At 41.7% G+C, this 25,696-nt stretch overlaps 1 protein-coding gene across 1 annotated transcript; it reads left to right on the top strand.

The window, feature by feature from the left end:
• Positions 1-567: 567 nt before the first annotated feature.
• Positions 568-25,696, top strand: ATP4B (ATPase H+/K+ transporting subunit beta). Its single transcript, XM_068268104.1, has 8 exons — positions 568-679; positions 6,608-6,736; positions 8,083-8,196; positions 11,454-11,662; positions 13,405-13,461; positions 22,116-22,205; positions 22,280-22,467; positions 25,659-25,696. Exons 1-7 carry the CDS (start codon positions 568-570, stop codon positions 22,439-22,441), a joined length of 873 nt encoding a protein of 290 aa, XP_068124205.1. The 3' UTR covers positions 22,442-22,467; positions 25,659-25,696.

The raw sequence follows: 25,696 nt of genomic DNA, 5'->3' as shown, positions 1-25,696 counted from the left end.
TGTGATTACTACAATACAATCTGTAAAAAGCACCATAGAAAATGTAACAGCACTGTATAAAAATGTAAAATACAAAAAAAATCCACTTTGTATTAGTACATAAAATAAAGAGGATAAGTTTTTGATGAGTAAGCTGTGTTTTCATCAGTATAAACTAGCATATAAATATAGTGGGAAAAAAAGAACATGGGAATATATGTTTCTACTGTGCGACATAAATTCTTCTTTTCTTATCAGAGTAAACAAACTAATCAAGGTGAACTCACACACTACTGGACAGGAGCAGAATGTGCGTAAGGTTCTTTAGTGGGGAACGTAGGAGAAAATGGAAGGACATGTGATAGTCACAAACTCTGTGCTACCTGATATCAAGAGACTTGTGCTGGAGAAGAATGATAACAATGCTAATATAAGAAAGAGTATATGAATCTGATTTGACAGCAGAATCAATGATATCTCAATAACCTTCACATGTTTCTATAAAAGAGAGTCAGAGCCTTGTGCAATGCTGCCTTTTCTTTCTCATGGGCTGTGCTCCTTAGAGGGGTTTCATCTTGATCAACAAAAATGGCAACTTTTAATGAAAAGAAGACATGCAGTCAGCGGATGGAAAATTTTGGTCGCTTTCTATGGAATCCAGACACTTCAGAATTTATGGGAAGAACTTTTGAGAAATGGGGTACACATCTTTTATTGTTTCTATATTGCATATGTTTATGACTTTATACTGTAAATTGGCCATACACTTTTTAGATGAGTTGGTTGATTTTCACCAAACATGATAATGTTGGTCACATCTGACTGAAATGTTTGGCTACATTTAAAATCAGTTACATGTTTAGAAGTTAAGAGCATTTAGAGCAGGGTCAGGCAGGATGGTAAACTTTTGATTTAATCTGGTGCAAATTGGTGATGTATTTGCTACAATTTTCAGGTCAGGACATTAACTTTGATCAAGTTCAACAAGATTAGCATTTAAATCTGTTCAAAATAACACTTCTTTCTGTGCTGTTTATTCAACCTCAAAATGATAGTTCAAGCAGTCAGCTCTAACTGATTATTTGGACAATGACTCAAAGTTCTACAAATGTAGTGCCACTGTTTGACAATAATGATTAGAGCCATGAAACAACTAGTGAGGAAGCCTGAAATATCTATTATGCTGGGAATACACTATGAGTTTGGCCGATTTACTGGCCGATCAATTCTCTGATTGAAATTTATTTACTTCTATGAGAAAATCGATCATAAAAACTTTCAAAATCAGATCAGACCTGTCAGATATTATCTATCGAGCCATCTGTCTGCAAAAAAAATAATGGTGCATTCCCAGCATTATAGCTCAAGACACCAAGTCATTTAATTGACTTTTTTAACATGTTTATATTGCGCTAGAACTTTTTTATGCTTTACATCTCATCTGTTATCATGATTGATGACGATTACTCTTAAAAATCCATTCCCATCTTTGAGCATGCAAGATTATGATTTTTAAATGTGTGCTATTGCATGAAGATAACCAGTGCTTGTGTATATTTTTATACAAATATTCATGACCTTTAGTGAATTTTAATGTATATTAACTGAAAAAGTTACAAGCTGCACTAAAAATGGTACATACATGTGGTTTAAATGTACATTTTATACAAATTTTATTTATTTAATGTATGTGCTGTATAGTAAAAAAAAAAAACCAACTTATAGCACCCAAAAATAGACTAACCAAAGCACTCTAATCAAAGCCTTCACATTTGAGTTAAGAAAAAAAACACAAGTCATGTAACAATGCTTTTACGATAGATGAACCACGTTATGTTCTTGTTGATCTGAGGTCACCCCGTGTTAAAATCATCAAAGTGGTTATTATTACTACTAAAAAAAAAAAAAGGCAAAAGTTTAAATATAATCCAAAATGCACTAGTGCCCTTATTGAAAAAGGTAAGTATCTCAGATGAATCCAGGCGCACACTCTCCATTCCAATCGGTTTTGAAAAAGGTAAGTATCTCAGATGAATCCAGGCGCACACTCTCCATTCCAATCGGTTTTGTCCTTGTGGCATCCGCAGGGGTCTTAAATGGAGAAACCAGTCAGTAAGTAGGGGGGGGGGGGGGAGGACATGAAGCCAGTCTTCTCTGTATTTGTCTGCTATATGCTGAATAAAGAGTGCAGATCTTCTTTTGCCTGCCGGTCTTTGTATACTATGTTTGATATTTTGCTTATGGTATATTCTTTTCGTGGTGGTGGGCACTTAGAGGATTTTTAACACTGGGTGACTGCAGGTCAATGAAAAGTGGTTTGTTTAATATGAAGCCATTGCTACAGTGACTTGTGGTTGAAAGACAGCCATTTGTCATAACTTTATTACTCACCTGGACAAGCATTGAGGTTGTTCTTTACACATTCAACATCAATTTAGTGAATCTTACTTACAACAGCTATATACAGTAAGTGTTTTACTTTAACCAATAATGGTGTAGCGTTTCTGCATTCTACTTTTTTTATATTTGAGTTAACTGCATGAAAACCAGACTGGTTTCTTATTAAGGCTGTCCTTTACCTTAATTATGATTATGTTTAGTAGCGGCAATAGTGGTGCTCAGCAGAACAGGTGATTAGAGTACCGGTCTCTCAGCTATCATAGACCTCAATGCAAAGTTGTGGCTATGAAATGTCGGGGCCTTATTTTGGTACCAGCGCTCAGCTATTATATAGCTTAAGTGCCATCAGTTGGCAGTTCCATGGTCAGTGCTTGGCTACAGTGTAGCTGATTGGCAGCTTTCAAGGATTCAGCCAGTGTTCAGCTATTGTATAGCCAGGTGTTGGCTATCATTACACAGGTTACAGTAAAGTATTGGTTTAGAAGGGTTAGAATGAAGATATAGGGTAGAGGAAGGATAGTTAGAAATGCCTGATAATACAATATCAATAACTGTGCATTACCAATATTGTTACTATCACCAAGGGATCAAAGTAAGCAATGCCTTTGCAATAGGTACTGGTCACTCAAGCCATAACAAGCTTTGTATCTCTTCCCTTCTAGCCAAAATGTTCTAGCAACAAAAAATCAAATAAAGGCAAATGCTAAACAGCATTTACAACAGCAATGTGTAGAAGTGCTTTCACACTAACGTGTTTCACTGCTTTGTAATGGACACTTTTTAGCGCATTGTATCGTGGTGTGATTTAAAATCTATGAACAGTGAACATCTTGCTTTTTTGCCTGTTACATTGCATGCCACTGCAAATGTTATTGTAGGTTGTGCTATCTGCACGTTATAATGCAACAGCCCATAGTGAAACTTGCCAATAACTACTGCATACACAGCTACCAAGAAAAAATACATTTTTATTTCCATCTTCATGTCTACATATAAATTCGGTCCCAATTAACCAGCACCCACTGGTTTGAGCAGAAGTACCTGCCACAGAGACTTTTGGGGCAATAAGTAAATTAGGGGTCCTGCAGTCTCTCCTCATCTGCCTAACCATAATTTTTACACTAACCTGTGTCTCTTCTGTTGAGTCTAACACTACCCAAAATGTATTTGCTCTCAGTTGCCTGTCTAATACCTAAACCCAACCGTCTGAAACCCTTATCAAAATATAGCTGTAATCCTACCCTAGCTTGATACCTTCTTCTAACCCTAACTGTTCCCCTCCTTTTTCAGGATACTCCTACACCCTCTCCTAATTACCTAACCATAACCTGACCCAACCTTTCCAAGCTAAAAAATGTACATACTCACCTACCACTTTCAACACTGATGCAAACAGCATCTGCAGCACTGGTGCTGAATTAATTGTGCACCCAGTCTAACTACTTTGTGTTCACATACCAGATTTAATCTTCACATAATTAAGGAAGAATTTTAGTAAGAGCTATAAATAATCTTTTTACTTATTTCATTGAAAAAAGTCTTTGGCAATGATGACCTTAAAGCGGATCCGAAATGAAAAACTAACTATAACAAGTAACTTGTCTATATATCTTAACTAAAGTTTAGATAGTTTACACAGCAAATCTAGCTGCAAACAGCTTCAATAGAATATGATTATTTTTTCCTGTGATACAATGACAGCAGCCATGTTGTTTGTAAACATTACACACAGGCAAGCTTATCTGCATCTTGAGCACTCAGCCTGTGAAAAAAACCTAATCCACCCTCCTTCTCTCTCCTCCCCTCTGCCTCTGAAATCTCTGGCTAGTAATACCTCCCCTCCTCCTGCCCAGACTGAGCCCCCATGAGCCCTTGCTACTGTCTGAAAATGCCTTGGCTCTCTGAAAACCTGTGGGCGTGGCTTGTTTAGCTTATAAGGAATTAAAGTATTAAAACAAAAACCCAAAAGTATTTGGCTTGAGGAATGCCCTATAATAGGAAAGGAACACAATTATGCAATGAGTAAAACTTCATCTCAGATCCACTTTAACCACTTGAGGACCCAGCCTTTACCCCCCCCCCCCCCCCTTAAGGACCAGCGTGTCTTTTTATGATCTGTGCTGGGTGGGCTCTGCAGCCCCCAGCACAGATCAGGTTGCATGCAGAGCGATCCGATCACCCCCCTTTTTCCCCCCTATGGGGATGATGTGCAGGGGGGGTCTGATCGCTCCTGCCGGCTGGCATGTTGCGGGGGGGGCACCTCAAAGCCCCCCTCCGCGGCGAAATTCCCCCCCTCCCTCTTACCCCTGGTGATCGGGGCTGCACAGGACGCTATCCGTCCTGTGCAGCCTGTGACAGGATGTCCTCTGTCACATGGCAGCGATCCCCGGCCGCTGATTGGCGCCGTTCAATGTAAACAAAGGAGACAAATGTCTCCTGCGTTTACATTTAGTCTGCGAGCCGCGATCAGCGGCTCGCAGGCTATTCACGGAGACCCGCTCCGTGATCTAACAGGAAACGGCCGCTCGCGCGAGCGGCCTTTCCTGATTAATTAGGGAGGCACCTGGCGACGCAGATGTGCGTCGCTGGTCCTCCAGCTACCACTTTGCCGACACACGGTATGAGTGTGCGGTCGGCAAGTGGTTAAAAGGAATCTAAACAGAGGGATATGGGTTTCCTTTTAAAACACATCCGAGGTGAAAATAAACTGATGAGAAAAACAATTGTATCCATCCTCCATCTCCCAAAAATGACTTTTATTGATAGTTTGATTTTATATTTAAATCTAGTTTTTAAGTTTTTACTGTTTCATTGTCTCTGCTCAATGACACCTTCGTTGAAGTATGCGAGAGCTCAAATCTACAGTATGAATTATTGACCCTTTTTATCTCTTTACTGCTCTCTGAAGCCATTTACTGACGGGAAAGTATTTTATGGCTGTAATGACTAATCAGTGAGGGTTATGCTATAGTCTGACCCAGTCCGACCCGGTCCCGATCCGGACAGAAACTGTCACTTGCATACCTGATTTTTAACTCTTTCAGGCAGAGACAGAAAAAAGGAACACAGCATAGTTATTTGTGTGCTTGGCACTGCACATACACATGTCTATCTCATCATGTCACGTCACCTCGGTTGTCCTTTAAACAATACCAGTTGCTTGGCAGTCCTGCTGATCTCTTTGGCTGTAGTAGTGTGTGAATCACACACCTGAAACAAGCATGCAGCTAATCCAGTCTGACTTCAGTCAGAGCACCTGATCTGCATGCTTGTTTAGCGGCAGTACCTAAAAGTATTAGAGACACAGGATCAGCAGAAGAGGTAGGCAGCTGGTATTATTTTAAAAGGAAAAATCCATATCTGTCTTAGTTTAGGTTCCCTTTAAGGCCTTGTTCACATTATATATCACCAGTGCTATTGCAATCATTGAGCGATTTATTGAGCGATTAGAATGATTTGCGCTTAGAAAAGCCTTTTCTAACGCTTTTCTGACATCAGAAAGTGAACTGTTTGCCCCAGAAATGTATAAAAACAATGTATTTTTTCATTGAAAGTGCTCGGGAAATCACTTTTCAAAGTGCTTTTTCAAGCACTAAGCGATTTCCCTATCCTTTCTATTGAATTGCAAACGCTCAGAAAATGGTGCAGGCGCTGAATTTGCGATTGGTTAGAAAGCTCATCACTTGTGTGAGAACGTTCACATAAGTTAACATTGCACTAATGCTTTTAAAGGTGCGCTCCAAAATGCGCCTCACGGCGGCGCACTGACGACATCGGACGTCCTCCGGGCTGTACTGCGCAGGCTCAGTGGTTCTGCGCCTGCACAGTACAGCCCGGAGGACATCCGATGAGGTCAGCGCGCCGCCGTGAGGCGCATTTTGGAGCGCACAAGAAGCCCGACCTGGAAGCCGGCCTGGCCAGGTCGGGTGCGCCACCGGAGAAGACCGAGAGCCTGCGGAGCGGAGCCGAGGGCACGTCCTGCCTGCCACGGGCTGGAGGAAGCCCCAGGTAAGTGGGTTTGTATTTTTATTTTTTTTAGCAGCTGCCCAGATATTACCTTTAAGGCAATTTTTAAAATCGCCACCACTAAAAAAAAAACGAAATCGCCCCTAATGTGAACAAGCCCTTACTAATTAAAATGTATGTATAATCTTGAAAATAAAACATGAATCATCCCTCAGAAAAAAAATCATTACTGAATAATAATTACAGTATTTTCTTTTAACAGTGTACATTAGTCTTTACTATGCAGCTTTTTACGTTATTATGATTGGCATCTTTGCACTCTCCATCTACTCCCTGATGCAGTCTATCAGCCCTTACGTACCGTATTATCAGGATCAAATAAAGACGCCAGGTAATTCATCTGTTTAAAATGTAACCTGTAACCTAAGTATATGAATGGATTTGTTATATTTTATAGTTTACATCATTTGAACTTATTGGGATTTTACAATGCATTATATCTTATAACTTTTAAAGGAATTGTCAGGAAAAAACAAAAATGAGTTTCCCTTACCTGGGGCTTCTCCCAGCCCCATGCAGCCATCCTGTGCTCTCATAGTCACTTAGGCCCAGTGCACACCAAAACCGCTAGCAGATTCACAAAATGCTAGCGGTTTTTGGTGCGGATTTCAGAGATTTGGCCCAGTGCACACCGAGCGGATTTGGATGCGATCCGCCGGCCGCATCCGCCTGTAAATCCGCTTGGCTATTGTATTTCAATGGGCTGGTGCACACCGGCGGTTTGAGGTCTTTAGCAAACCGCAAACGTGCAGCAGGAGGCACGTTTGCGGTTTGCTACAAACCGCCGGTGTGCACCAGCCCATTGAAATACATTAGACAAGCGGATTTACAGGCGGATTGCATCCAAATCCGCTCGGTGTGCACTGGCCCCTTCTGCTGATTCAGTCCCCCGCTACCAGCTAGTTTCATTTTTGCCGACCTCGGGGTCGGCAGGCCGCATTGCGTACATTTTTACGCATTCCCGCTGGTGCAGGTACATTAACACATACGTATTTACACGGTAGTGGTTAAAAAATCCACACTTCACTAAAGTCCATGATGTTGGAATTTCGGTGGACTGTCTGGTAGTGCGGAAGATTGCGAAGGCTTTGTATAGGCACTTCCTTGGGACCTGCATTGATCTAAAGCAGGGCTTCCCAACCCTGTCCTCAAGTACCACCAACAGAAAACCACAAACATACACAGGTGAGGTAATTAGTGTCTCAGCAGAGCTGATTAACTACCTCTGTGGATTGTCACAAAACATGCACTATTGGTGGTACTTGATTACAGGGTTCTAAAGCCCTGATCTAAAGTATCGCTGCAATCTCTCTCTCTTTGCCATGGGGCTACATTCTTGCTGTCTGCAAATTCTGAAAATGGACATTTCACACTGTTTTTCGGACTTTAAATAGATAATTACTGCCCCAAGTGTGAGAGATCACAATTATTACACAAAAGGGAGGACGCCATGCAGCCAAATGAACAAATTATACTTGGCCGAAGTGTACATTATCGGCTGCTTTGGACAGTAGCTGGACAGTTTGTTGTTTTTACAGAAAGCCTGCAATCCCTTGCTCAGTGCATTTTGTAAGAAGATTGCACTCTGCAGCTGTTATGTTAGGACTTTGTACACAGAATGCATCTTGAATTACATGAATATTAACACAGATATTTAACTACTCTTTTTCCTCACAGGTGTGACTATGAGGCCAGATCATTATAATGATGATAAAATAGAATTATTTTATAACATGAGTAGCAAGAAAACATATGAAGGTTCTGTGGAGACTATAATCAACTTCCTCAAAGGTATGTCATTTGGATGTTAATATTTTACAAATCAGTTTTAGGCAAAGGTCAGGGGCGGTTCAAAAGGTGATTTAGGTGTGATCCTTGTTATGGTGTATTTGATAAACCATTACATTGTCAAAATAACAAAATCAGAAATGAAATGTCATTATGAAAAATTGATGGTTGGCAATGGCAAGTAAAGTTTTCATTACTTCATTTCCATTTCCATTGTTTTCTTCATTTCCATTGAGACCATTTCTCTACATGTCCTGCTTGTCAACAGCAGCAAGAAGTGAAGAAATCTCACCAGCAAGCCCACCTTTTACTTATCAAAGACTAAAAAAAATCCTAACTGGAGTACATCGATATGCATCTAAACAAATGATTGATCACTAAATCTATATTCCCATTAGCATTTTACATTACCCATACAAAGTAACAGCCAACACAGCTTGTGGTTACTGAACACAACACAGCCCTTCTTGATCCTTCTTTTAAGTTATCTAGAAACGGCCCCCCCAGAGGCGTAGTACTAGGGGGTGCAAAGGTTGCGTCCGCACCGGGCGTTGGACCAGGGGGGCCCAGTAGGTGTCTTCCCTCAATCACAGTATTATCTCTGCATTAGTCCTACGCTGGTAAACATCACTTCTCTGTCTTCCACATCCCCAACTTTATGGCTCTTTCCTCCTCATCATTCACTACTCTGTCCTCTAATCACTGCCCACATCACTGACCTCACGATCTTAATCTAATCCCTGTTTCATCTCACTCACCTCAAGAGTTAACACTCTAATTCTTAAAAAAATATTCTGAACTCTAATTTCTGAGGTATGTCACTGTCCTTAGGCTCATACATGCTTATTACTGTCTCATGTCATCCTTAGCGACATGGGACAGTGATTACAATGTAAGAGCCTATGGATAGTTAGTGACATGATGCATGGTTTATGGTTCAGGATATTTTTACTTGGGGGTGAGGCCTGTGTTGAGGGGCAGAGTTTAGGGCACCAAGAACGCCTATGCCTACAGGCTCCTGAGTTGTATATAACTTGTTATGTATAGAAAGCTTGGGAGGCGCAATGTAAAACTTATACTGGGGACCAACGCTTCTTAGATATGCCACTGGCCCCCAGAATACAAGGTTTTCACACTGCTTTTGTGAATTGGGGAACAAATGGCAGCTGAGCTAAAATACTTCCATAAGAGAAGTTCCTTGCAATTTGGAGATACTGGAACTCTGTTCTTCCTGTTTTTTCCTGAGCGTTGTGACCAATTGTATATGTTATTACAACATGTAACGATTTGTGTCAGTATCACCTATAATGCAGATATATACCTGATTATATGGTGATCTGCAGAATCACCTATAATACTGGTATATAAGAAGCTGATGTGACCACAAATAGCAATGAGTGATTGGTGCAACAGTAGTACTGATAACTTTGGCAATACCTCACCAGAGGAGCTGGTGGGTACTAACAGTACAGTGCCCCTCACCAGAGTCAAGGACCCTCTGGTGAGAGTAGAGTGGTCAGACAGATCAGGTTCGGCAACAGACAGACAGATGCAGTACAAAATCGGGAGACAGAGACAGGAAGGTATAAGCAAGCAGAGTCGGCAGCAAGGTCAGATGGGCAGAGGTACAGAGTCACTGAGCAGAAGAGTAGTCAGAACGAGCCAGAGTCATGCACAAATAATAACACAGTAATGTAAATCTTTAAGGCTATCAAACAATTCCTATCTTGTGTAAAATCCCCGGTTTCCTCCCGGATGAAAGCACACCGGAACTATCTAAGGGTCTGAGCGTTAACACAGAGTATTCGCAACAGCAGACAAGTTGCGAGTGATTCAGCCAGGCTTATGAAGCAGAGGAGACCCCTCTGGCACGCCCCCTCCTATCAGCCAATGAGGAGCGGCGAGCGTCACCTCTGACATCAGCCGACCGGCCGGTCAGCTGACGCGCCTCCTCCCCGCATAAAGGTCCTGTCTGTGCGCGCGCACGCGACAAAGCAACCCTATGTGCAACTGACAGACCCGTCCTCGGCGTGCTAGACGCTTGAGGCGCGGAAACATTGCTAAACAGGGTGCTGGAGGCAGCTGCGGTGGTAGCGCTGTTCACCGCGGCTGCCTCTCCAACGTTTGTTACACAACATATACATTTTGTCCCTAGTACAATGTATGGTGATAATATTTTATTTGGAAATAAAGGTGTAGTTTTTCCATTGATTGTTTTTTTTAATATACTGTAGCAATAATTACAAGCATTTATTTACAAAAACAACAATAATATAGCCTCATGACATACATATTAAGAAAAGTCCATAAGGCAAAACATTATTTTTAAATGTAGTAATTTTTTTCTACAAGTGTATTATTTTGGTAACTATGGGATAGGGTGGAAGGGGTTACAAAATAATAAAAATGTGTATATATATATATATATATATATATATATATATATATATATATATATATATATATATATATATATATATATATATATATATATATATATATATATATATATATATATGTATGGTGTATTTGGTTGTATTTTTACCTTTGGCCACAAGATGGCACCACACTTAGTTCCTGACAATAGACGGGAATTAGTGAATGAAACTGGTTACTTTCATTTTGTGAATAAAAGACGTCTGTCATCAGCTTTTATACATCACAGGCACGGTGATCGGGTTTGGGAACAGATGTTTCCCATACCCCAACCCCAGAAAGGCAGGATTGCGGCGAAAGCGAACGGGAGTGACACGACAATTGCAAACGGTGGTAGTTAGTAAACAATATTCATATCTATGTCCCCGATCCGCAAGTGAAGTATATGGAGCATAGATATGCGTAGCAGGGATCTGAAAGTAGTTAACATTACTATACTGCTATGAAAAGTGTTTTCACAATCTTGGGTACACCAAAAAAAATGAGAACCATCCCCAAAAAATGCAAATGAATTTAAAAAAGTAGGATGCAGGCACATAACATTTCAAATGTTCAAATGTGTGCTCCATACGTTTTAAGAAGTGTGGCGTGAGTCCTTTCTCAAGCAACAATTTATAGATAGGAACAAAGGAAATGATTCGCAAATATAGATAATTTAGCACAACATTGTGCATGTGATCCAGGCTGCATGTAACGGAGACTGTAAAAATAGTTAAAATAACTGAATAGAATCTTTTGTCATCAATGTATAAAATAATAATTTATGTAAAATGTTAAAAAATAAAACTTTGATCTGAATGGTTTTGTTTCTCCCTTAATTCCAGTGTACAATGTGTCAGTCCAGCAAGAAATGAATGTAAATTGTACTGGTGTTACTAAAGTGTCAAAGTTCCTAGCTACAAGTGATCCCCATAAGATGCGCGCCTGCCAATTTACTGAGGCAGAGCTCGGAGACTGCGCCTACAATCCTGAAGATGAAGATCCTTTTGGATACAAGAAAGGGCAGCCGTGTATTTTTCTTAAAATTAACAGGGTAAGCTTTCACTACTTTGGCTATTACTGAAATTTGTAAGTTTACAAATAAGGAGATAGGCAGGAATACTGTGTAAGGTTAGGATGCTTTCAGAACTTGTACTCTGTACTTTCAGAACCGCAGGCCAACACTATGCCAATGAAAGTCTATGGGGCCTTTCATACCGACGCAATGCGGTGGATATGATCGCAGATACTCTGACATGAGCGCATACCTACATTACCGTTGATTTGTGTGGCGACACACGGCAACACACGGCGGAAGTCACGGCGACACACGGCGGAAGTCATCAAGTGTATGACGATGCGTATATTTAAAAAAAATCCCCTAGTATAGCATTGCAGCATGCATGCGCAGAAGCGTATTTTATCAATGCACTTCCACACACTTCATGTTTTCGGCCACAGGAAGTGAGCGCTAGAGAACCTCACTTTTTGCTTTGCCCCATCGGCCAGACTGGGATTACCGCGTATTAAAGTGGAAATCCCCTAAGGCTGTTTTTAGGGTTGCTGACGCCGGTTTTGAGAGTGAAACTGGCCATACATTTCATGAGACTGCAGAAAGAGTATGGTAACTCACACGGCAAATTGAGGATCCAAAGTAAACACCCCCAAAAGTAAATTTGCTCAACTATGCACATGTTCAGCATTTGGGCTGAACATGCTAATTTGCTTATCTCTCATAAAGAATGGAGTCTCCTGTTTGGTTGTTGCTGCTGGGAGGAGACTATTGCAAAAGAACACTTATCCTGCCTGTACTTATCCGTACTTCTGTAATTGCACTTTCTGCAGCCAAGTTAGGAGGACACCCCTCGTTCAAAACCCCATAACTTGGGAACTGAGCATCATACTGACTCGGAACCCAGTGCAACAGAAAGCCGGGACTTTCAGCTTTCCAAAAATGGTCAGATCTTCCTGGGGGAGCAAACAGAACTTAAACAAAAAGCTGCCAAACTTTCCAGATGGCATAATAAGTACCTTTTTAAATTATAACAAACTTTCTAGCACCACTGTACAGAAACATGCTGGACTTCAGTGGAACAAACCGAAGTTGTGATGCGTACTGCCTTGGCCTGTCCAGCTAAAATAAGTATTCATTGCTTGCTGTGTAAGCCAACACTAAAGGCTGTTTTCCACAGTGCATTGCAATTATAATAGTGATTACATTTCATGCACATCCAACAGCAACCATTTCTGCTGCAATTTTAATGCGATCCAATGGGTGTGCAGCATGATTCGCAATTGCAACAGGTCAGAAAAAAAATGAGCAGGAAAAATTTTAAGCTGCCAGATTGGAAAAAGAATTGCATAACATTGTGATTGCTATGCAAATTTTTCGTGTTTCTATACCTTCAACACTAAATGGACAAAAACAGCAGCAGGACTGATGTTTAGGGTTGGGGGAAAACTGCATTGCAAACACATTTTGTGATTTCTATCAGTTTGAGTATGACCTCAAGTTTTGTGATCCGCAAGCATTCCGCAGCCAGTGGAAAACAGCTTCCCTTATTAGGTGTTGTAATCAGCATTTACAAAAATGCAGATAAACTATCAGGAAAACAAAACGTAAATTCAGATTCCATGAACTATGTAAAATTCACACTGTGTTTGTATTTCACACAGTACTGAAATGCAGATCTAATTCAAAGGTGAACTAGAATTGTGAGGCAAAAGAGGTGTAACTGGGATGCAAGCATGATATAGTGAAGCATATATCATATAACCCAATATGTTTTATTTCAGATAATACATTTTGTACCTCGAAACCACTCCATCCCAAAACTGAAGTGCTTACCAAAGGTCTGTTTTTATCTGTGAATTGTTTAATGTTAAATCTACAGGTAGTCAAAAAATGTTTTATGCATAAGATGTGTTTTGGTAGCCTGTACAGCTTCTATAAGCACTGCACTCCAACTACTGCAATATTGCACACAGCTAAAAAGTGCAGTGTCCACAAGAACTGTATTCAGAGGCAATGCATGTGTGCGTACATACATTGTGACTGTTTTTGTATTTAAAGCCATGCACACTTTAAATCTCTGTTGCCCCAGTGATTGTTCGAGTGCTTATAGACACGTTGCTTGGCTCCCAATCACACATGGCAAGTGGGTGGTGTCCTGCCGTTGGAATCTCAGTAGACTTTCTGTTATTACTGATCCAGTATCAATCACTAATGACCACCCCAGAAACATCATGGCCCATGGTGTGGATTGTCACCTAGGATGATCACAAAAATTCATGTCAGCCAAGGGAAATCTAAAGTTTTTACATAAACTAAAGCCACATATCCAATGTTGATTGTCGATTCATTCCATGTAGTATGAGAGCATACCTGCACACTCTATTCATAGTAAAATTGATAACATTGGGCAGCCATTGGCCAATCAAAATTGGATGTGTGTACCAGGTTTAAGAGTGCGTTTGTGTTGTATTTTAGCAACATCTGCTTTTGAGTATAACATTTGATATATTCTCATAACTTGCCAAATTGACATGATTTTTTACATTGCCTCAGTCCTGACTGTATTATTAAAGGGTTGATGAGGGCTTACAGAAAGGAAGGAGGCAGAATTATAGTAGAAAATGTCAGTATATAGCGCAAAGAGATTTGTGGCCTCCTTATATAACGTAGGAACTAGCTGCTGTACAAGAGCGCATAAATTGATTTCAGTCTGTAAGAGGTACAGTGGCGTAGCTAAGGAGCTGTGGGCCCTGATGCAAGTTTTACAGTGGGGCCCCCCAAGCATTCTATACATAACAATTGATACGGTGCACCAAAACCTGCCAATGGCAACTACAGTGTCAGAAGTGCAAGAAGGGGATGGGGAAACCGTTTATTAATGATTACCACTATTCAAAGTATCTATAGAAGTGATTATTATGAGCACATGACCAATAGAGAGCTAATACTGAAGTTGAGGTAGGACCCCCCGGGGCCCCTCTGGCTCAAGGGCCCCGATGCGGTTGCTACCTCTGCACCCCCTATTGCTACGCCCCTGAAGAGGTACATGCAGGCCCTACAAGTTGTCAGTAAGCTGCACCATTGGTAGCGTCATCATACATTGGCCTTGATTCATAAAAGGCTTTGCGGTAAAAAAAAAAAAAAATCGGGGCGGGAAAATACCGCAGTCGGTATTTTAGACCTATGTGTGCTAATTCATAAACATTTTCACAGGTGTGGTAGAAATGCAATGTTTTCACAAACTAAAGTGTCGGTAACATGAGGAATGTAGCTGGCTGAGTTGTTACATTAATGATTAGCTGGCTGAGTTGTTACATTTGGCTGTTTTCCATGCAGAGACAGCATTACAGTAAAAGAGACATCCCCAACTTCAGTTTAGATGTGCATGTTTAGTTTTACTGCCTCTCCTTGTCCTGAATCTGCTCAAAATCTGTCTATTAGTCTTGCTAAAGTAAACAATCTATTTAATTGCCACCACTTACAGTAGAAGAACTTTAAGAAACTTTTTACATGCCAGGCTTGATGTTCACCTGAAAAACCAAAATTAGCTTACCTGGTAATGCTGTTTTTAATAACCCTCCAGGACAGGTGCTACATATGAGATTCGGGCCCGCCCCCAACAGGAAACACAAAGAACTAGCTCTCTATAAGTTCCACCTCTAATCTCTACCTGCCAGTACGTCTCAATTAACTGTTCCGATAGAATACCTTACATATTACATAAATATATACTTACAACTTACATAAACACATGTTTACAACATACCATTATTTACGTGCACGTATAAGTCTTAGGGTGGGTCACCTGTCCTGGAGGGTTATTAAAAACAGCATTACCAGGTAAGCTAATTTTGGTTTTTTCCAATAACCCTCCAGGACAGGTGCTACATATGAGATGATATGCAATGAACAACACTAACCTTAGGGAGGGATCACAGCTTGAAGAACTTTCCTTCCAAAAGCCTGTTCTTCCGCCGATAGTAGATCCAACCTGTAGTGCCTGATGAAGGTGTTAACCGTCTTCCAGGTTGCCGCCTTGCAGATGTCGGTTGCCGTAGCTCCAGCTCTGTAAGCCCAGGAAGTTGCAACTGACCTAGCTGAATGTGCTGTTATATCCTTTGGACATGGTATACCTTTAAGTCTATATGCTTCATTAATGCAGATCTTGATCCATCTGGCTATCGATGCCTTGGACATACTTTTCCCTCTTGTTGCTCCAGAAAAGTTAATAAATAATGCTGTAGATTTCCTGAATTCCTTAGTTCTGTCAAGGTAATATAGTAAACATCTTCTGACGTCTAAGTTATGCCATCTCATCTCTCTGGGATCAGTGGCGTTTTTGCAAAAGGATGGCAATACAATCTCTTGCATCCTATTGGATATAGTAGCTACCTTTGGCAAGAATTCACTTGTCGTCTTCAGGACTACTCTATCATGAAAAACCATACAAAAAGGTTCGACTGAACTCAGGGCTTCCAGTTCACTTATCCTCCTTGCTGAGGTCATAGCTACGAGGAAAATTGTCTTAATAGTCAACAATCGTAATGAAATACTGCTCAACGGTTCAAACTCATCACTCATTAGAGTGTTTAACACTAAGGTTAAGTCCCATCTAGGATACGAACGTTTTATTACTGGTCTGGATCGTTCAACTGATTTCATAAATCTAATAACTAATGGTTCTAAGGCTAACCGCCTATTAAGAAAAACTGAAAGGGCTGCAACTTGCACCTTTAATGTACTTAATGCCAGCTTCTTGTCAATACCGTCTTGCAAGAATTCTAATACTGTCGCCAGTCTATTTGATCTCAGACCTACCTCTTTTTTCCAGCTACAAAAGGTTTTCCAATATTTTAAGTAAATAGCTCTTGTAACCTTCTTTCTACTATTTAATATTGTCTTTGTCACTCTGTCAGATAAACCTCTTTGTCTTAGGATTTGCCCTTCAGAAACCACGCTGTCAGCTGAAGATTGGGAATCTGAGTCAACTCGCCTTCTTTTCTTAGTACATTGTGTCTGTCTCTCAAATGGATCGGTCTGTCCACCAACATTGAATTTAGTATTGGGAACCAGAGTCGTTTTGGCCAATTGGGCGCAATCAATATCAGATACATTGTTGTCGTTCTTAGTTTCTGCAATACCATTGACAATAGAGGGATTGGAGGAAATGCATAGGCGATCTGAAAGTCCCATGTCTGGGCCAATGCATCTACTCCTAAAGCTCCTCTTGGGTCTAGAGAGAAGAACCGGGTGCAGTGCGTGTTTTCCCAGTTGGCAAACAGATCTATCTGGGGATGTCCCCATCTCTGTGTCAATTCTCTGAATATTTTTGGATTTAGACTTAGCTCTGAATTTGACATCTTCTTTCTGCTTAATAGATCTGCCATAGTATTTAGAGACCCCTTGAGATGAACTGCTGAGATTGACTGAAGATTCTGCTCTGCCCAGTCTAATATCTGCAGCACCAGCCCTAGAAGCTGATCTGATCTCGTTCCTCCTTGTTTGTTCAAGTACATTACAACTGTAATGTTGTCCGAACGGACTTGTAGATGGTGGCCGTTTAATCTGTATGTCGTTTGTATCAAAGCTTCCTTTACTGCAAGTAGTTCTCGGAAATTTGATGATTGCGACATTACCTCCTTTGACCAAGTACCCTGTAAACAGATGCCTTCTATGTGGGCCCCCCAACCTGTGAGACTGGCATCTGTCGTTAGGATCTTTGTTACTGGACACCTCCACAGTCGACCTTGTGTAAGATTGTTTTCCTGAATCCACCAATCTAATGTCTGTTTTACCTCTATTGGTATGCAAAGAGTTTGGTCTAAAGCTGTATGAGCTCCCTTCCAGTTGTGTAGAAGCCATTGCTGAAGAGGTCTTATATGTTTCAGTGCCCAATATACTGAAGGTGCTGTGGAGGTTAAAAAACCGATCAGTCTCATTACCTGTCTTACTGTTGTAATAACTTCCTCCTGACATTGCTGTATCATTTTCTGAAGTTTTACTATCTTGTCCTGAGGGAGATACAATCTTTGTGAAATGGAATCTATCCTGAACCCCAAAAACTGAATTTCTTGTGTTGGGACTAGGTAAGACTTTTGATGATTCACTAACCACCCGGTTTGCTCCAATAGTCCTATCACCATCTCCTTGTGGTTCTCCAGACTCTGTATGCTGTCGGCTACCACCAACAAATCGTCCAAATAAGGAATTATTAAAATTCCCTTCAGGTGTAGAGCTCCCACAATCTCTGCCATGACTTTTGTAAAAATTCTGGGTGCCGACGAGATTCCGAATGGGAGACAGCAAAATTGAAAATGTTCTAGACCTACACTTGTCATTACACTGAACCGAAGGAAAACTTGAGACTCTTTTCTTATTGGGATATGCCAATAGGCATCTGTTAGATCGATATTGATCATAAAACAATTTGGGGATAGAAGGTTTCGCATTGTGAAAACCGTCTCCATTCGGAATCTCTCGTACCTTATGAAAGGATTCAAAGGTTTGAGGTTTAGTATCAATCGATACTGCCCCGTGGGCTTTTTTACCAGAAACACTCTGGAATAAAATCCTTCTCCCTCCTGATCGGAAGGCACTGTGCAAACCACATCTCTTGCGAGCATATCTTTCACAATCTGTCGCATGGCCCTCCTTTCCTCTGGTATTTTTGGAGCCTGAGTGACAATAAATCGTTTGGGAGGAGGACTTGAAAACTGAATCTTGTATCCATTCTCTACTAGATCTAGAATAAATTTGTTTCTTGTTATTTCTTTCCAACCTAATAGGAATGCTTTTAACCTTCCTCCCACCTTGTTGGCGTCATGGCTTATCTTTATTTTCCGCCGCTCTAAAGAGCGGATTTTTCTTGGTAAACGCCTTATTACCCATCCAAGGCTTACGCCTCTGTTGATCTCTGCCCTGTGTCTGATTCCTCCGAAAAAACGGTCTCTTTTTCGGCTCAAACTTCCTCTTTTTAGGAAATGTAGTTTTCTTGCTGGCTGTCCGCTCCAATACTTCTTGGAGTTGAGGGCCAAACAACAACTTTCCCTGGAAGGGAAGACTACAGGCTCTAGCTTTGGAAGCTTGACTACCCTCCCAAGTTTTTAACCATAAATTCCGACGTGCATTGTTTATTAATGCTGTAGATTTAGCTGTGACCCTTAAAGACTCTGAGGCTGCATCTATGACATAGTCATTGCCTCCTTCCACAACCTCAATTGCTTCTAAAATATCTTTTTTAGGGGCATCCTGCTCTACCAACTTCTTTATTCTCTCTAACCATACTGACATGGTGCGAGACACACAAGTTGTCGCCGCAGCCGGTTTAAAGTTAGTCGCACAGGCTGACCATGCCTTTTTTAGAGAGAATTCAATTCTCTTATCTCCTGGGTCTTTTAATCGACCTAAATCCTCAAAGGCTAACTCATTATCCTTCTCAACCTGACTAAAAGCTGCATCCAGCTTGGGACATGATTCCCATAACTTAGCATCCTCTTCTGAGAAAGGAAAACGCCTTTTGAATCCCTTTGAAATAAACAATTTCTTATCGGGTTCTTTCCACTGTAATGTGATTAAATTTTTCATTGAATTGTGGACTGGGAAACAAAGTTGCTCAGAGGGCTCCATACCCATATACAACTTATCATGTAAGGATTTCTCAGAGATCTTTTTCTGGGGTATATCAAGGGTTGAGTAAATTGCCTTCAACAATTCCTCCGTCTCTTCAGAAGCAAATTTAAACCTAGAAGACTTAAATGCATCCTCAGGATCTTCATAATCTGACAATTCTAAAGAAGATTTAGATTCTGGTTCACCAGTGTCATGGTGACTATCCTGCTCTTCCTCTGAGGAATAAATTATCCTGGGAGATTTACTCGTAGCCTTCTTGGGTTTAACAGGACGCACTGATTGTTGATCTTGTGCTGAGGTAGTTGGTAGACTCTCTCTAAATGCCTTAAAGGTCTCCACCATCTCTTGCCGCATGGTGAACATAAAGTCTTTACATGAAGCTGTATTATCTTCATTAATGATACTAGATATACATTTCTGACATGATGCTTTTGGCCAGTGTTGTTGTAAAGGTTTGTTACACAGAATGCAACTCCTGGGCCTATCAGAGTTATCAGACTCCATAGCATCCTAGGAAAACATACAAATAACATAATCAATGTTTTATCCTAAGACCATCTTTTTCAGTAAAATCACCAGCTATTCTAACATCATGCCATAATATAATGTTAATACCATATATATCCTGAAGGCCAATCTATGTTCAGCCTATAATATCAAATCATATGAAGCCACCAGACTGCTTTACCCTTAACAGCCGCCCACATGATCAATATATATCTTTTCAAGCTATAAAAAAGATCCACAGAGATAGGCAAATACAAGTACCCCCTGCAGACCTCTATTGACCAGACTGCGGCCTATAGCAACATCAGACCTCGCAGACCAGACGGGCGACCTGTCCTCCGACACTGCCTCTTACCTGATCTGACGTCTTCTGTTTAGCGTCCATCTCCTCCGACACACCAGCCGCGTGTGAGGATGGACGCCGCAGCTTCTAGACAGACGCGTGATCCGGAAGCGGAAATGACGTCACCGGACGTGACGTTTCCGTAAGGGCGGAAGTACAGGGCTGACAGCCGGCTTGCCCATGCTCCGCTCGGACACCCTGCTCAGCGTACTCCCACCTAGCAGCTACCTCTCCGCCTCCGCCAGGTTTAGCCACCTTCCGACACGCGGATAGCCTCCGCCAAGACTGCCTCCAAAGCCGCCTTCAGCCTCCACAAAATCGGACGCCGGATACCAGGTAGCCACCATATCCATCAGGACAGGGCTACATTATAGTAGTTCTTATGGCCTCAGCACTGCCTGGCTGCTGACCACAACTAGCTAAGAGAGCTAGGTGTTCCCCGGAACAGGAAACACAAAGAACTGGCAGGTAGAGATTAGAGGTGGAACTTATAGAGAGCTAGTTCTTTGTGTTTCCTGTTGGGGGCGGGCCCGAATCTCATATGTAGCACCTGTCCTGGAGGGTTATTGGAAAAAACAGGTACCCAAGAGGTTAAAAACACAGCCTAGGGTATTCAGGGAAGCCTTGTTTGTTCCGATCACTCTGCTGCTGCCTGTGTCTCACTGCTTCTGCTGAGTCTCCATTAGGGCTCTTTTCCACTATGAAATGCGATCGTGATTGCGATTCCGATCACGTTTCAATTTCCACCATGCGATTGAGCTACTATACTCCTTATAGTCAAGCTCAATCGCATACAAAACGCGGCAGGATGACGATTGAGCTTTGACCAAAATCGCATCGCAATCGGATCGCACTAATGGAAATTGCTGCTGCAGTTTCCATTAGTTTAATGTACCTTGCGATCAGAAGCAAATCGCAAGCTAGTGGAAAAAGGCCCTTAATCCCTGCACTTATCACTGTCTTATCACCTCTTCATAGCAGGCGTTATTCTCCGTGCCATTACCGGTCTGCTCTAATCTTTATGAATTGACATTTACTGACATGTGCTGGAGGTGTTCACCGCACAAGACGGTAATTTACCTCACTGCTCGGTCATTTCAGCTTTTCATACGGGAACAGGGTTTACGAATTGACATTCTGCTAAGTGCTCAGTAAAGTCAGCCGTTTTCAGCATTACCCCATGCAGGAATGCTTTATGAATCGAGGCCATTGTCATTTACCTTAAAACAAGCCAAAAAAGTAATAATTGTACACAAAAAAAAGTTGTATAGATACTGATATTGCGTACAACCAAATGGACATTCCTCAAGACTGATGCAAGAAAAACTGTAGCAAAAATAAAGCAGTTGGTTGTCCTGGACATCTGCTCCATTTTCACTCCAGTTTTCTTTGCTCCGCCTTGATAAATCAGCCCCATAGATTTTTCTTACATGTATAGATGCAGGGATATTACAAAATATTAACTCCTTAAACTTTGTACACAAGGACAAGGTATGTCAACTGGCGGGGATCAGGACCCGATCTCTTGGGCAGCATTGCAGGTCTGTACAGACACATTTCTACCTTATAGGCCAGCAATATATTCTGTTACTATGCAAGAGAACGGAGGGCCAACAGGGCAGTGCAGGAGTGACCTCATGCGGCATGTGGGGTAAGTGGGGAGAACAACACTCTGGGACGTGACTTGGTCGAAGTGATCCACCAGGCAAATCCCTGGCAGAGCTAACTTGAGCTTCCTACTTTTTTCTTTTCTTTTTTCTTATGCTGTTGATGGGTCCTCTGGAGCTCTAAAGTTGTCATAATGAAGGCATTTTCTAGAAGACATTTTAATGAGACTTATTAGAGCATAATAATCCTGTTGTAACAAAACAGTGTACTTCAGTAAAGTTATTTCTTACACCAGAAATGTAGTTACTATTTCAAGAACTAAACCGTTTCTACATTTTAAAAAAAAATGAAAAATTGTCTTCAAACACACCTGCAAAAAATCTGACTTGTACTTTTAATATTCAGGTTGAACAAACACCCTGGGACTTGCAATATTTCCCTGCAGATGCATCTTTTGACTTGCAGTACTTCCCATATTATGGAAAGATAATTCAGGTAACACCATTTATAGATTTATTATTTCCTACTCCTGTTTGTAAAAACCTCTGATGATATGTTTTTTTTTCCAGCCAAACTTCACCAATCCATTGGTAGCAGTGAAATTCCTGAAAGTTCCACATAATAAGGAGTTTGAAGTAGTGTGCACAGTTCATGCTGAGGGAATTACCACCGACAATGTTCATGACCCCTTTGAAGGAAAAGTGACATTCAAGCTTAGAATAAACAATTAAACTGCCCTTCAGGATAAGATTGGAAGGTACGATTAGCATGGGAGTGTTCTGTAAATGACGTCATGTAAAGCCACATCAAATATCTTTGTTTGAAGACTGTGACATTGGAAAGTACACAATGCAAAGGACAAAGCGGCAAGCAGAAAATTTGAATGTCATGTTTAAAATCAGATTGATAGAACTGATTTGTTTAATATGTTAGGTGATCTACAACTGATTCTATTTAAATATTTATAAAATCATGAATATTATATGTGAAAGATTGATAATACTTACATTTGAAGAATACAGAAAAAAAACCAATGCATTTAGTTTATCTTTTTTTTTTTTTTTAAATTAACTGTGACAGGTTAACCAGCTGGGCATTACGCACAAGCTTAGCTCGTCCAGTACCGCCGCGCTGGATTGCTCAGGCCCTGGAGGGCCGATTAGCATATTTTTTTTTTAAACACGCAGCTAGCACTTTGCTAGCTGTGTGCTTGTTCCAATCGTCGCCACAAGAGGCTCCACCCCGAAAAAACGTTGCGCAGCCTGGCCATTCACCGCCAGGCTGCGCTATGGGGTGGATCGGGACTCCCCCTGACGTCATGACGTCAGTCCGATCGTCGCCATGGCGACAGGGGAAGCCCATACAGGAAATCCCGTTCAGAGCGGGATTCAATGTTGGGTATTTGCGCCGGCGGCGATCAGAGGGGTGGGTGGATAGCGAAGGGAGGGGGGGGGGGAAGCATGTAGCTAGCGCTAGGCTAGCTACATGTTAAAAAAAAAATTGCCAAAAAAAGCCCCTCCCGCGGCCGTGCACCGCTTATAATCAGAACGCTAGGGAGGTTAACTCATCGTAAGGCGCAATCATCCCCTAGGCATCAACTGAAGCAACAAAAAAAGTTCATATACTGATTTTCCAAACATAACACGAAAAAAACTTTTATGTCCTCTATTGTACAAACAATTGTTGACATGTTTGCTTCGTAGATGGGCTTTGTTGTGTCTGTTACTTTGTAACTGAAATAACGCAAGCTGATGTACCTCAAAAACTTTCCATTTATGGTTTTCTGTATATATTATAGTAAAACTCCAGCCAAACTCTCTCTCTCTGAGGCAGGGGTGCGCTAAGGTTTTGGTGGCTCCAAGCAGCTTGATTTGAGGCCCAAACGCCCCCCCCCCCCCCCATAAGTGAGACAACACCACCAAATAAAGCACGCCATGGTGGAAAAGTGGGTGGAGCCAGATACTAGCAAAATACAGGTAGTCCCCGGTTAACATATGAGATAGGGTACAGGTGGTGACCTCAGTATAGGTAGCCAGGTACAGGTGGTACCCTCAGTATAGGTAGCCAGGTACAGGTGGAGCTCTCAATATAGGTAGTGAGCTATAGGTACTGCATATAGGTAGCCAGGTACAGGTGGGGCCCTCAGTATAGGTAATGAGCTATAAGTGCTAGTAGTAGTCAGAGGTGACTTGAATCCTCATTCCAACACAGACTCCTCTAAGCGCGCTCTCCTGTTCTTCCCGCACTCTCCTCCTGTCGCCATCTCGACGCATCCTATGCCATGGTTACTTCCAGCAGCACCACTGACATCATTAGAGGCGCCGTTGGATAACCATGGAAACAGGACGTCAGTGGCGGTGACAGGAGGAGAGCGCGGTGAGAGGAGTCTGCGCAGGAGCAAGGTTGTGTGAAAATTTTCACTGGGGACCCCTGGGATCACACAGAGCAGGTCAGCGGCCCCCCGCCACAGTGAGGCCCAAAGCGGGGGTTTGCCTCGCTTGTAGGCTGGCAGCGCCCCTGCTCTGAGGTTTGGATGGAGTGGAGTTGGATTTCAACCTGTGTTAGGGCCCTTTTCCACCAGCGCTGGCTGAATCGCAAAAACGCAAACCGCTAGCGATTTTACAATCGCTACGGTTTGCTTTTTAACATGGGAATCGCGGTAGGTCATTTCCACTACCGCGATTCTTTTTTGCGGGGAACGCGAACGCGCGGCGGAGCGATAATTGCCGCGATTTTGCTATGCAGTGCATAGCATAGCAAAATCGCGGCCGCGAACGTCGGGGAATCGCCGGTAATTGCGATTCAGCAATCGCTAGTGTTCAGCGTGAACGCTAGCGATTGCTAGTGGAAAAGGGCCCTTAGGCCTGGAACCCACTAGAAGCGCTTTTCGGAGCACTTTGTGATTTGAAAAGCACTTGCTAATGTAATTCTATGGGTGTGATCCCACTTGAGCAATGTGATTTTATAAAAATCCTCCATAGCATTGCATTAGCGCTTAGAAAAGGCTTCAAGTGGGTTTGAGTCCTTAGGTGTGTTCTGGTGTCTGAATCAACATTGGCAATATTTCTTTACAACCCTGTCACTGGCAAATCTCTCCAATGACAATTCAGACAGGTAAACCACTTTTTGTAGTAGTAATATGAAGACATTTTACTTTTACCAGGTTTATTAGTATATCTATCACTGCTGAGGAGGTCTACTAATTAGCCATTGAAACACCCGAAACTGAAGAAATCTGCCCAACAGAGATACGAGCTGCAATAAATAACTTTTCCACACTCTACCAAAAACTCAGTTCTTTCACATATAATTTTCTTTTGCCTTTTAGCATGGTAAAAAAAATAAATCTTGTATATGAAAACTCACTTGGATTTTTACTTAGAAATCACAGTCTCTTTACTGATATTTAGCAGGAATGGTCAACGAGATGCCAATAATTCTAAGTTCATGCAAATTTTTATGCCAACTTTAAAATGGACAAATCTAATCCAGTCCATGCAGCACATTATTTAGTGTGGGTTTTAATGCCCATACACACGTCGGATTTTTCCAGACGGGTCGTTTGAACGTCCCGTCGTTCAGTCGTCCACACACCAAATCGGGCGTGTGTACAGACTGTCGTTCGGGTGATAAGACTGATTTTGAGCGATCCGCCGGGATTTATTCCATTCCAGGTCAGGAACTGAAAAAAGCCGAATCGCGCTGCAAAAGCGCTTAGAAAGGCGCTTTAAAAAAAAAAACACGCATCATCCACCTGAGCGGTGGGAGGGGGGGGGGGGAAATTGCCCACAAAATCGCAAATCGCCGGCGTCATCGATTGCGATTTTAGATGTGAACAAAGCATAAGAACAACAAAAAATCCCTGTAGTAAAATAACCATTTAGGGATGGCATTCGATAAGTCCATTGCTTACCAAGATGACTGAATTTTTCATTTTCTTTTTTTCAGTTTCCACAGAATTATTCTTCAGAGGAGGAATCAATACA

Source organism: Hyperolius riggenbachi, chromosome 2 (assembly GCF_040937935.1).
Source record: "Hyperolius riggenbachi isolate aHypRig1 chromosome 2, aHypRig1.pri, whole genome shotgun sequence".
NCBI classification, from domain to species: domain Eukaryota; kingdom Metazoa; phylum Chordata; class Amphibia; order Anura; family Hyperoliidae; genus Hyperolius; species Hyperolius riggenbachi.
This window is presented reverse-complemented; position numbering and strand designations above follow the sequence as displayed.

Coding starts and splice junctions, on each gene's coding strand:
- ATP4B (XM_068268104.1), top strand. CDS start 568: ATGGCAACTTTTAATGAAAAGAAGACATGCAGTCAGCGGATGGAAAAT. Junction 6,737..8,082: donor GGATCAAATAAAGACGCCAG/GTAATTCATCTG, acceptor TTTTCCTCACAG/GTGTGACTATGAGGCCAGAT. Junction 13,462..22,115: donor AACTGAAGTGCTTACCAAAG/GTCTGTTTTTAT, acceptor TTTAATATTCAG/GTTGAACAAACACCCTGGGA.